A 13766-nucleotide genomic window follows, 5' to 3' on the forward strand; every position below is an offset into this window, starting at 1 on the left:
GGTCCGTGTACTGTTCTAAGAACTTGATATGGGTTAGTCGTCTTAATACATTTGATCCTCACAACAGCCCCATGAGGTAGCATCATTCTTTTCAATCCTATACATAGTAAAAAAAAAAAACTGCAAGTTAAAACAACACTAAGATATTATTTTTCATCCATCATGCTGTTGAGGATCAAAAAGTTTGCTAATACACGGTGTGGAAGAGGGTGTGGAGACATTGATACTCCATAGATTTTTGGTAAGCAATTCAGCAAAACCTATTACCATTATAAAAGCACAAAACTTTGATTCAGCAATTCCACTTCTAGGAATTTTTCCTGCATATACACTTCACAGATGCTGAATGAGATGGGCACCAATTATTCATCCCCCATTGCATAATAGCAAAAGACTGAAAATAGTTAAACATGCATCAATAGGGACTGGCTACATGTGATATATTACCAACCATTTATTGAAATATGAGGCTGTGAGGTTTTTTTTTTTTTTTTTTTTGGTGGAGTTGCCTGGGCTGGAGTGCAATGGTACAATCTTGGCTCACTGCAGCCTCTGCCTCCCGGATTCAAGCGATTCTCCTGTCTCACCCTCCTGAGTAGCTGGGATTACCACACCCAGCTAATTTTTTGTTTTTTTAGTAGAGACAGGATTTCACTATGTTGGCCAGGCTGGTCTCAAACTCCTGACCTTGTGATCCACCCACCTCGACCTCCCAAGGTGCTGGGATTACAGGTGTGAGCCACCGCACCTGGCCTAGGCTGTGAGTTTTTAAAAAATGAGTAAATTATTGAGGCACAGAAGTAGTATTAGTCTGTTCTCATGCTCCTAATAAGGACATACTAGAGACTGGGTAATTTATTTTTATTTTTATTTTTTAAATCATTCCTTCTTTTTCTAAGGTAGTTTGTTAAGAGACTGGGTAATTTATAAAGAAAAAGGTTTAGTGGACTCACAGTTTCACATGGCTAGGGAGGCTTCACAATCATGGCAGAAGGCAAAGTAGGAACAAAGCCACATCTTACATGGAGGCAGGCAAGAGTGTGTGTAGGGGAACTGCCCTTTTATAAACCATCAGTTCTCATGAGATTTGTTCACTATCACGAGCACAGCACAGGAAAAACTAGCCCCATGATTTAATTATCTCCCACAAGACCCTCCCACGACATGTAGGAATTATGGGAGCTACAATTCAAGATGAGATTTGGGTAGGCACATAGCCAAACTATATCAGACTGGCTAAATATGACATATGATATGATATATTAGCATCCATTTATTGAAATATTAGGTAGTGATTTTTTAAAAAAAAATGAGTAAGTCATTCATGCCCAGAGATGGGATGCTCTCCAAGGTGGAGAAGCAGTGCAACATAATGGTTCAGAATCCATCTCGAGCCCGGCCTCCTAGGTTTTAATTCTGGCTCTGCTGCTTTTCAACTGCACAAAACTGGACTGTTACTCTATCTTTCTGCACCTCTGGTTTTCTCATCTGAAAAGTGGGGCTTGTAATAATAACACCTTGTAATACCTCCAGCTAACCCTCAGACAAGGAAGAAACAAATGATCATGGTCATCAGCCACTGGGGTTTTTAAAAAAACAGTTTTTACACAGCAAGAATGCTGTCATAACTAACTGATACAAGTGCATAGTAGTTGTTCAATAATTAATGCCTAATAGGAAACTGAGCAAGCCCTTTCTTTACAGTGGGGAGCTTCACAGGTTACCTGAAGAGCAACCCCATGTAGAGTCCAAAGAGGAAGCTCAAGGTTAATATTCAACACACAACCAAGGCACCTTTCATTTATTCAGCAGGCTGTTTTTTTGTTTTGTTTTGCTCTGTTTTTTTCGTTTTTTTTTTTTTTTTTGGGTACTGGCTGTGCTAGAAGCTGACACACATACAAATAGAGTAAGAACTGACTCCTGTCCTCAGAGTGCACGATCTCTGGAAGGAAAAGATTCATAAACAATTAATGATAAGTATTGTGCCGCTTGCTGTACCAAAGGTATGCAGAAAGTGTGCAAAGGAGGGAGCAAGCATTTCAGCCCATGGTGGAAGTGGAGTGAAGGAGGTGAAGTCATGGGGGGGGGTGGTGCCTGGTGAGGGGTAAAGGGACAGAGAGCTGCAAATGTACAGGGAGGTCTTATGCACCCTTGACCCAGACTCTCCCAATGTCTTTCTAGGTTACCATAGGACCATATCAAAACCAGGAAACTTGGTACAGCCCTTAGAATGGTTCCAGATTTCACCAGATATACATGCACTTTTATATGTGTGTCAGGGCCCCTGTGTCAGCGCAGCTCAGAAGGGTCAGCAGGAACTCAGTGATGGTGCTTGCGTCCCACTCTGCTTAGCACTGACCACTGCCTCCACCTAGGGCCTGGCTCTATTTAGGAGGGCCCCCTGGGATGGACAGGGATGAACTGGGACCCACTGAGGCAGAGGCCTGGAATGGGAGTGGGGAAATGCAGTGGGCTTCACGGGGTCAGGTCCAGAAGGCAGAATGTCAGAATTTGTGCCACGTGCCAGGAGTTCCTATGGCAGAAGAAATGCCATCTTGCTGGGGGAGCTGGCTCACACATGTAATCCCAGCACTTTGGGAGGCTGAGGCAGGTGGATTGCACCTTTCTATGAATCTGTAATGACTACACAATGAGACCAAAAGAATTCTGGCTGAGCACAGTGGCTCACACCTGTAATCCCAGCACTTTGGGAGGCAGAGGCAGGTGGATCACTTGAGCTCAGGAGTTCGAGACCAGCCTGAGCAACATAGTGAGACCCCTTCTCTACCAAAAAATACAAAAATTAGCTGAACATAGTGGTGTGTGCCCATCCCAGCTCCTCAGGAGGCTGAAGTGGGAGGACTGCTTGAGCACAGGAACTTGAGGCTGCAGTGAGCCATAATTGTGCCGCTGCACTCTAGCCTGGGCAACAGACTGAGACTGTGTCTCAGCCATCCATTAAAAAAAATGTGCTTTGGGGGTCATAGCACTCATATATTTGAAGCCCTAAACTACTCTTAGTCCTCTGACATGTCCCCGATGGGCTGAGGGGCCAGCAGATCCCATCCTCCAGAGTGTCATTGCCTGGAATGCATGAAGAACCACCTGAGTCACTGCCACTGCCATTTCTCTGCCTCTGTCACTTTTATGGTTTTCACTGGTCCACAGCTTTTTATCAGAAACCCTTGGGGCCAGGAAGTCGTGCATTTTTTTTAAGGTGGGTTAGAAAAGTTGTATCAGGTTATAGTGTTTATTATGTAACTCCTCCTCCCCGAAAAGGATATGAGGCAGACCCTGTCATCAAACACATTCATATTAATGTAATTAATATTCACAAATGTAAGGTATAAATACTCCCAGGGAGTGAGATAAAGACAAACTAAATTTCTCTCGTGTCACTTCAAGTCACCAAATGAGTTCTGTTCAGGTCAGATGTAGCCCTAGACATTACACACGTGCTCTCACACACATACATGGCTGCTTTTCCGAGCGTTTGGATCTGGGAATTGCAGAGCAGAGCTGTGGAGCATGGCTGAGTGTGCCTACCGTGACTCCTCAGGTGCCAGGCCCGGGCCCTGTCTGACCCATGGGTTGTGTGGACAAGAGGCCACTGTGCTCAGGGTGCCAGGGACTCCAGACTCCTGGGAGTGAGGGGTTCAGAGCTTTCCCAGCTGTCACCCTCACACCCGGCCACTTGCTCCTAGAACTGCTGCGCCCTGAAACCCGCTCCCCCCCTTACTGGCTGGTTGTGGGTGTCATGATGTCACAGCACCTGGAGAAGAACCTCCCACCCCCAGCAACTTTTGTCCCCTCCAGAGAGCACAAGCAGCTTATTTGCAGCCCAGGTGGCTTCCTATCTTCTTAGACTCCAAGGTGCTGGGTGTGACAGGGGCCAGAGATGGAGCCCAAGCCCGCCCTGTTTTACAAATGAGGGAGCCGAGACACAGAGAGGGTGAGTACCTAGACTCAGGCAGCAGGTCAGTCTGGGCACTGGACTGGGTGATTCCTGGGAGGGAGAGGAGTGCTGGGGGCATGTTTAAAACTCAGGGACTAGAAGAGCCTCTTAGCCTCAGAGAAGACATCTGGAGCAGCCGCCCAGCCACAGGGAGCTCCCCCGAGTCCCCACCCCAATGAAGTGGGAGAGGTTCCCAGGCGCAGCGGGAGGAAGGGGGTCATGCAATCCGCCCTCGCCTGCCTCCCGCCGCTAGTGTACCCCGGGACTTCAGGTTTGCTCAGCGGCCGCGGGGCTAGCCCCGGCGGCTGGAAGGCGGCCGGCTGGGCCTGGACGTGGGTGTGGACGCCCCGGCCTCCCGCCGCCCCCGCAGACGTCCCGCACCCCCAGAGCAGGCGCCCCTCGCCTCTCCCCCCAGCAGGCGCCCTGGTCCCTGTGTGGGCTGCTTTGACTCAGCGCCGGGAGCCGAGCTTAGGCAAACCACGCCGCACTGGACGCCATTCAAGCTTTTACAGGCCCTCAAATTGGGGCTGGAGCCGGAGAGGAAATACTAAAATCCTGTGTACACAACTTCTGTCTGGGCGCGCCGGGGCTCCGGGAGAATCAGGCGCGGCAAGGGACACATTTGGACTGTTTAAGGGCTCCTTTCCCCTGCTGTGCTTTTAACAGGCATCACGATGTGTCGCCTAAAACCAAGACTCCTGGGTCTGGGCGCCAGGAAGGTCTGCGGAGAGGGTGAGCTGGGGCGCGGCGGGAAGAACAGAGCTTTTCTCCTGCCCCACGTGCCAGGCACACATGCGCCCAAAGCTGGGTTCAGAAATCCCTGTGGTCCCTAAACCACACAGTCTGCATGGCCCAGGCCCCTTCCCTTGCAGAAAGACACAGCTATCGATGCTGGCTCCTCAGAGCCTGGGCTTGGGAGTTAGGCAGGCCTGGGTGGGAACCCGGCTCTCCACTTGGCAGCGGGGGGACTGTGGTCAAGGGCCTCTATTCCCTCATCTGTAAAATGGGCATGATCGTGGTAAGTTACCTTGGAGGTTAAAGACATGGTATAGATGAGGAACTAGCTCAAAGCCTGGCACATAGTAGGTGCTCCCTAAAAGGTAGCTGTTAGTACTTACATGGATTAATAGTGATAGTGCCATGTTGAGCCTGGCACATGCTAAGTGCTGCCTAAAATCAACTCATTTAATCCCCACAGCAGGCCCATGGGGTTATACTTTAACCCCGTTTTAACGGCAGAAACTAGGTCAATTGATTACCTACCCAAGGTCACAGAGCTGGCGACTGGCTGGCCAGTCAACTGAACAAATGAACAATTGAACCCACGCCATCATTTCACAGTGCAGATGCTTTGCCACACTGAACTGTAACAGAGGAGGAGCTGGTGGCCAGAGCTGCTGGTGAACTATGTGCCCATGGCATCCTCAGCCTGGCACCAAGTCCCCACACCTGGGCCTCATCCCACTGTCCAAGTTCCAGCCCTGCCAAGTGCTCTCAAGCACTTCCCAGCTTGGCCCACCAAGAGCCCAAGCTGCCCCCTCCTACCTTCGGCCTTGGCTCAGCCTTTCCCCCACCCCAAGCTTGCTGGCCGCCTGCCTGTGCATCAGGCCACTCCCTGGCCACCCCTCCAGTGAGGCTGGCTCCTTTGAGCTGCAACACTTCCACTCCCAACCAGTGCCTTTAGCCTCCCTTCTCTTTGACTTGGGTCACGCTAGTGTGTGATGTGTTTCTCTCTCTCATTCTCGTCCCTCATCAAAACCCTACAGATCTGAGGCCAGGTATGGTGGCTCATGCCTGTAATCCCAGCACTCTGGGAGGCCGAGGTGGGTGGATCACCTGAGGTCAGGAGTTTGAGACCAGCGTGGCCAACATGGTGAAACCCTGTCTCTACTAAAAATACAAAAATTATCCAGGCATGGTGGCATGCACCTGTAGTCCCAGCCATTCAGGAGGCTGAGGCATGAGAATTGCTTCCTGGGAGGCAGAGGTTGCAGTGAGCTGAGATCGTGCCACTGCACTCCAGCCTGGGCAACAGAGCAAGACTCCATCTCAAAAAACAAAACCAAAAAACACCAAAACCCTACAGGTCTGGTCCAGTCTCTTGTGCAGAGCAGGGTCTCCCATTTGTGGAAATGAATTTTCACTGGTGGTAAATGTTGAGTGATTGGTGACATTGTCCTCACTGGTGACTTGTATGAAGGAAAAAGAGAAGCCCCAGAAAATTTGTATAAGGAGGCAGGAGACAATGTGGGCATCCCTCTGTGTTCCTGACATCTGCTGCCTAGCAGGTGGGGGTGTGGCTCCCCTGCCCACCCCTCCCCTTGTAACCCTCTTAATTGTTCTCTCATCAGGGCCTTCTAGAAGCCCGTGCTGTCTCAGGTAACAGCAGAGACCTCTCAGGCGTGTGAGCCTCTGGCTGGGCTGCCCTGTACCAGCAGCCTGCAAAGGATTTCCATTCTGGGATCAGCGGGGCTGCAGGCCTGCCCATGAGCTACATGACTCCAACCTCAGCATGGGCCATGCCAGGCCTGAGATCACATAGCAGATCTCCCACACCTCTGCTGGGCAGCAAGAGCTGCCATCCTGATTCCCCCAAACAGCCCAAACCCCCAGTGCCCACACCCAAGAGGCACAAGTATCATGGAAATAACATGGCCCTTGGAATCCAGAGATCTGGGTGTGGGTCCTGACACTGCAGTTCCCCGAGGTCTTGGGCAAGTCGCTTAACCTTCCTTCGAGGCTCAGTTTCCCCATGGAGGTGATCGTTTATATCTTACTTTGGGATTGAGAGACAAGAGAGGTATGAGAGCGCCTGGCACTCTGTGGGAGGTGAAGCATTGGTTTAAGTGGGAGTCATAGCTGTGGGGAGCTAGGCTTGAGGGGTGACAGGATGAGCCAGTGATCTGGGGCAGCAGTAAGAAGGGAGGAATTGATGATAGAAAGGCTGGCTTCCCCTGGTCTGGCCTCCGCAGAACTTGTAGCTGAGTCTCCCCGCCCCTTAGAATGGGGGGTATTCCTGGCCCCAACCACTTCACACCTTTGATGCTTGGGGGAGGGATGCATGTACAGGTGGAGGCTGCTGGGAGTCTGGGGTGCCATCTGGGATAACCCAGACATCTGGCAGAGCTGCAGTGGTGCCATATGGGTGCAGACTGCTTTGGGGTCACAAGTGAGCCACCCCAGGGGCTTCCAGAAGGGCACGGTGCCAACGCAGCTGAGGATCTACGAGTAAGGAGCCTAAGGGGACCAGAGGACCCGGGGGCACGTTATTTGTGCCTAAAAATTGGCAGACCAAGAGTCAGGGCACCTGGACGGCTCCAGTGAACAGGGGAGAATGCACACTGGCCACCACGTGCTTGTGCTGCTGGGTACGGCCCGGAGAGCTGGTGGACTTCCAGCAGGAACAGTCTGCATGGTGTGGCAGTGCCCTCTGCTGGCCAGGATGGGCTGGCTTCGGCTGCTGCTTGGCACAGGAGGGTGATCCTCACACCCCGGCATGGGCAGCACCTCCACAGCCTCCACTCACGGGGACCCTCAAAGCAGCCAGGGCTCGGGAGCAGGAAGGATCCTGGCAGATGGGAAACTCATTCCCATTTTACAAATAAGAAAACATGCTAGGAGGAGTGCCGAAAGTTGCTCAGGGCCCTGTAGCTATTGAATGACGGAGCCAGACCCATCCTGAAATGCTCTTTCTTCTAGCCTAGACAGAATCATTTTATGCAAAATATAACAGGACTCAGGGTTGCTGGAAACAGTATCCTTCTTTATTTTATTAAAATCAAATTAGATCTGACTCCGCCTCTGCCTGGGCTGCAGAAAACTTCATTCTGACTTGCTTTTGGAGGTGGGAGTGGGTGCTCCTCCTCCCTAGGTCTGTGAAAGGGCCAGGGGTCTAAGATGATGCCAGAAAATGGGCGTGAGGGAGTAGTGTTTAAATCTTCAGGGGGTCAGGGCCACTGTGAGAGCATCATGTCCAAGCCTCAGGGGGGCTGTGCTGCCTCCTTGCCCAGATTGGCAGCCTGGGAGCTGAGACCTCATACAGCTTGGCCATGCCACCTGAGGTCTTGCCCCCCACCTCCACCTCAGCAGGCACTGCTGCTCACAGCCATGGAGCTCTCCCAAATCCCAAAACTTTCCTCAAACCTCTTCCTCCCCTCCCCACCCCCCAGCCTAATCCCCTTAAATTGCTCCAGATCCTAGAAAATAAAAGCAGGAAAGGTAGGCTGAACAGGGAAGGAAACTATGTCAAGAACAAAAAGCATATGATTATCTCAGGAAAAGCTCCTGCCCCTCTAAACTCTGTGTTGGGCAGCCACACGTGCCCGTGGGAAAGTGCTGCGTCCTTGGAGTGCCCTTCATGCTGCAATGGAAAGCAACAGGACACGGCTCAGACAGTGAGTAGTTTGGTTGGATCCATTTGCAGAAACCTGGGGCAAGGGGTTGGTAATGAGGAGTGTCGCATGCCACTCCCCACCTAAAGCAGTGAAAGTAAAAAGGAGGTTATGGAAAATTGAGGAAGGAGCTCAATGCCCAGGAGCCTGGGTTGCAAAGCCGGTCCTATCTGAGAAGAATAAACTTGGGGACCCCTGTTGTCATCACAACTATAAAAAGAGCCTGGTAGGTCCAACTGTGGCCCTTTGCATTCTGCAGCAACCAGATCTCCAGTTGTCAATTTTGAATCTCTAACCAAGAGATTTGTAAATCTTTTTACTCTATTTATAAATAGGGCAAAATAAAAACAGTGACCCTTCAATTTTCTCTGATTCATGGGCTATTAACACAACTTGAAGACACTAAGCTCCAAAAAAAAAAAAAAAAAAAAAAAAAAGCACTTGTGGCTGTAAAACTGCCAGCCCAGTGTCACCAGTTACACAAGGGTGGCACCCTTGTCCTGCTGGAGATGGTGCACTGGCTGCTTCGAGAGCCCTTTTCCAACCTGGGAAACCTTGAGTTTAAGTTTAAACGTGAAGATAGTGAAATAAGGTAAGCCTTTAGAAGCAAAGCTTTCCTTTCATGTTAAGTTTAGAAGTAATCTGCATACGTTTGTTTCTTTAAAATACTCCAATAATCTAACATATTGAAGACCGACAGATTAGCCTGTTGCCTCCAGTTTTAAATATGTACTAGAATTTAGACTTGTCATGGAACCAACCTAAATGTCCATCAACTGTAGATTGGATAAAGAAAATGTAGTTTGTATATCCCATGAAATACTATGCAGCCATAAAAAAAGAATGAAATCATGTCCTTTGCAGCAACATGGATGGAGCTAGAGGCCATTATCCTAAGTGAACTAACTCAGGGGCAGAAAATCAAAAACCTCATGTTCCCACTTGTAAGTAGGAGCTGACCAATGGGTACACATGGATGTAAAGATGGAGATAATAGACACTGGGGACCCCAGAAATGGGGAGGGGTCTGGATAGGAGGGGGAGAGGGAAGAAAGGTTGAAGAATTACCTATTGCGTATAATGTTCAATATTTGGATGATGGGTACACTAGAAGCCCAGTCTCCACTATTATGCGTGTAATACCCATGTAACAAAAAAGTACATGTACTCCCTGAATCTAAAATTAAAACAATTTTTTAAAAGAATTTAGACTTGTGATTTAAGTTGTAAAGGGAAAAAATTCACCCCATTGTTGTGAATATTATTAGGATTTCAAAGAAAACTGATGCTTTGCTATTTTAATAACATTTCATTTCTTAGATTTACAAGAATTTGTTATTTGAAGATATTTTGCTTGTGAAAGCCATAAATTTGCTTTGTTAGGTAACTGAAATGCTTACAGAAGAAATGTAATATATTACATTTATAATGCAGTTCACAGTGTTTAAGAGAATTTAATTAATTAAATGTACAAATGATTATTAAGGGAGCTGAGTATCTTCAAGTTGAGTTAATAGCTCATTAATCAAAGAAAATTGAAGACCATTGTTTTTATTTTGCCCCTTTTATAAACAGAGTAATAAGATTTGTAGTCTGAATGTAACAGCTAAGGATAACTAGGTTATTTCACTTTAATGAAAGAACATTAATTTAAAACCCAAGCAACTATAAGTGGTCCTTTCTGGACTGCCCTCAGACATTAAAGCAAAAAGCAAAACAATTCACAATGACAGACAGCAATACGAATAGCTAATGTTTGTATAGGTTTCTACGTTAAGGTCTCATTTTATCTTCCATTACAGATGAGAAGCTCTGGGAGGTTAGTAACTTGCTCAAGGCCAAGCGTCTAGGAAGTGATGCAGGTTGAACTTGAGCTTGGCTCTTTGACTCCGGAGGCTGCATTCTTAACCACAGTGTCAGAGGATGTTTGGGTCTTGGTTTCCACGGTCTGCAGCTGAGGTCCCTGGAGAAGGGCTAACACTTCCCTAACATACTCCAGTGAATGCTATCTGGTCAGCACTCCCACCTGCTCAGCCTCTCTAGTGCTCAACAGAAGACGTGGGCAGATCCTGGCTGCCTAGATTTGAACCCCAAAGTACCAACGCATGTTTGTGTCCTTACAAACACAGAAAGTCTGATATCCACGTATGACCAGTTACAGATGTGAACTGTGAGAGCTATGCATCATTTTCTTCCTCGTGAAAGACATTCACCATTTTCCCTCACTGTCTTTCTCCCAATCGTTTACATTTTAAAAGTTGGTGACATTTAGCATTACAGTATAGTTTTTTGGTAACAGAGAGTGTCTAATTTGGTGTCTAATTTTTTGTGAAGAGGATGAGTGTGTCTTCATCTGTGTGGGTAATGGCTGTGTCCTGCTAGGCAGAAGCGTGGGTTGTAGTCAGTGTTGTCATATGGAAGCTTAAACATGGTGGCATGGTCACTATTTGGTGGCCTGCACTGGGTCATGTCTGTTGTCTTTCACTCACTGTCTCTGCCATCCTCTCCATTGCTGGTATTGGAAGCCTGAAAACTATATTCTGACACTTTCTTGTCTGTCTGCCTGTTAGGTGCTGCTAATAGTGGGGAGGGGACATCTGGCAGCACTTCTCCCAAGCAGCGAGACAGCAGTGGCAGCAGCAGCAGCTGGTGAGTATGGGCCCCTGGTAATACTGTTTTCCGTTTTGCTTCCTGTGGGTAGAAATTTGTAGGTAGACTTATCTTCTAACAGCAATTCTAGCACCTCTGTCGCTAAGGCTTTGTGTTGGATTCCCTCTGTTTAAAATGTTTGCCGTCGTTTCCACTCTGCTGATTGGGCGCTGCCTGATACAGATCTCATTTTCTTGTTTGCTTGTTGTGCTCAGCTCTTTGATTTTAAGACAGGTCCATCTTGCACTGTAGACACCAGGTTGGTTGCTTCTCACTGCTGCATATGCCATGGAGCACGTGTCGGCTACATTGTACCTCCCCTCCCCTAGGAGGGGCATAAATATTGCCGCCCAGTGATAAATAGTCTTAAACATGTCTTTTTAGACTTGTGTGAGAATTCCCCGGGAAAAAAGTATGTACCCAGGAGTGAAATTGCTTGGTCATAGAGCATAGCTATGTCATGTTCTAAGTACTGTAAGATTGCACTACAAAGTAGCCATGTCCCCCACCCCGATGACACTACATTTATTATTCTGTAACTGGATTTCCTTCACTTTATAAAAGACAAAAATTTAAACAGTTCCAACTGGGGAAATTTAAGAAAAAAATTAAGATGCAAACTACAATAAAATATGGAAACAACTGAAACTGTCTCACGTAACAGCTTCTGGAGTCAGCCTACGAAGCCTGTCTGCCACTCATTAGCTGTGTGACCTTGGGGTAATAGCCTAACCTCCCTGTGCCTGCCTCAGTTTTCTCATTGGCAAAATGGATATAATAATAGTTCCTGCCTTATTTTAGGATGTTACTAAATAATGTACATAAAGTGCTTAGAATATTCCCTGGCACATAGCAAGAACCCAATGACTGTTGGCTATTATTGTTGAACATTTAGGTAATTTCCAGTTTTTTTGCTATTTCTCAACAATGCTCCAACGACAGTCAGGATTTTTTTTTATAGTGGTAAAAGACACATAACATTACATTTACCATGGAAGTTCAGAATTCTTAAGTGACCATCTGAATACTCACACTGGAGCTCCAGCAGCAAACGCCAGCCTGGGTCTAACAACCTTCTGGCTTGGGACACTCGGATCTCTTTAGAAGTAACAGGGTCTCTTTAGATTGCCTGTTCCAATTGCTGCATGGTCAAGGCCTGTGACTGGATGTCCCCTTCCAGTGGTTTCCGGATTTCCGCATCGCCAATGCCCTGACCAGGGCCTGCTTGAGCTTCTGAGGTGGGTCCTAGTCGATAGTCCTAATCTCAGGTCAGGTCAGGGAATGTCTGTGCACAGTTGCATGACATGAAGGGACAGCACTGATTCAAATCCCTGCTCCATGGCTTAGCATCTGTGTGATCTTCAGCAAGTGATGCCAACTCTCTGAGCTCTATTGCCTCACCTGTAAAGTGGAAATGATACCTATCTCACTATGTTGCTGGGAAGATTTGAGAGTTGCAATGTGTCTTAGTCTGTTCAGGTTGCTCTAACAAAATACCATAGACTAGGTGGCTTATAAACAGCAGATATTTATTTCTCACAGTTCTGGAGGCTGTGAAGTCCAGGATCAAGGCACTGCAGATTCAGTGTCTGGTGAGGGCCTCGCTGGCTGGTTCAGAGACAATGCCTTCTTGCTGTGTTCTCATTTGGTAGAAGGAACAAGCTAGCTGTCTGGGGGCATCTTTTAAAAGGGCATGAACCCCAACCAGCAGAGCTCCACTGATATGACCTAGTCACCTCCCAAAGGGAGTGCAGTTACTCATATGCCCATTACCAAAGAACAGTCCTTTATTAGGGAGAGTTGTCCTCTTCAACCAAGCCCACAGCTTCAGGAGGGACCATGTGAAGTGGGGAGGGAGGAGGAAGGGGACACTCACCTAGTCAGCCAGATCAGCTGAATCAACCCTGGTGATCAAGGGGGCCACAGATGTCACAGCCAGATCACCCTCACATCCTGCCATGTTTTTGATTTCTATCATTTCCTTTTGATTCTTTCCTAGATTTCTCATCTCTCGGTTTATATTACCCATCTGTTCTTGTATGTTGTTTACTCTTTTCCATTAGAGCCTGTAATGGTTAATTTTATGCATCAATTTTGAGGTTCCAAGATGCTTGTTGAAAGTGAGGTAAAATATTTAAAGTGTTGAAAGAAACAAACAACCATTAAATTCTGTAGCTAAGGAAATTATTCTTCAACAGTGAAGGAGAAATAAGATTTGTTCTCATCAAAGGGTATCTGTAGCCATTAGACCTACCTTCCAAAAATGTCAAAATAAAATTGTCAGAGAAAAGGAAAATGATATAGGTCAGAAATTTGGATCTAAAGAAATAAAGAATGTCAGAAAGGGGATAAGTTTAGATTGGCTGACAGCAGACAAAAAAAAAAAAAAGGAATAAATGTGGTGAAATAAAATCTTTTAATTTTCTTATTCTTAATTACTTTGATAGATTATTACTTTGTTCAGAGTAATATTAGCAACAATGTGTTGGGTGACTACAGAATACGGATAAGGGAAATGAATGCTAGCTGTGTTGTAAACCTAGGAGGGAGGAACTGGGAATAGTCTTGTTATACATGGACTTACATTAGTTGTAAATTACGGAAAATTCTAGGACAACTTTGAAAAAAATGTAAAGAAGACATATAATTGATATGTTAGGAGAAGAAAGAAAATGGAATCATAAAATGCTTAATTAAAGCCAGACAAGGCAGAAAAAGAGAGAATTTTTTTTAAAGGAAGTAGGAACAAAAAAATGAAGGGAATAAGAACA

The 13766-nt window shown here is 46.9% G+C and overlaps 1 protein-coding gene across 3 annotated transcripts in view; it reads left to right on the forward strand.

Moving 5' to 3' along the window:
• Positions 1–12487, forward strand: part of ATOH8 (atonal bHLH transcription factor 8) — a 64845-nt gene extending 52358 nt beyond the window's left edge. The window contains exon 5 of one of the 3 annotated variants that reach the window (XR_004258305.1): positions 10917–11000. Coding sequence is in view for 1 of the 3 variants with exons in the window: in XM_032243565.1 (XP_032099456.1) it covers positions 10917–11057 (141 nt within the window). In the remaining 2 variants the exon portion in view is untranslated. Of the gene's footprint in view, positions 1–8681; positions 8756–10916 lie in introns of those variants that run through there. The other 2 variants (XR_004258306.1, XM_032243565.1) reach the window with 2 other exon arrangements.
• Positions 12488–13766: the final 1279 nt, after the last annotated feature.

This window comes from Sapajus apella, unplaced genomic scaffold (assembly GCF_009761245.1).
Source record: "Sapajus apella isolate SASKATOON/1434 unplaced genomic scaffold, GSC_monkey_1.0 scaffold52, whole genome shotgun sequence".
NCBI lineage: Eukaryota > Metazoa > Chordata > Mammalia > Primates > Cebidae > Sapajus > Sapajus apella.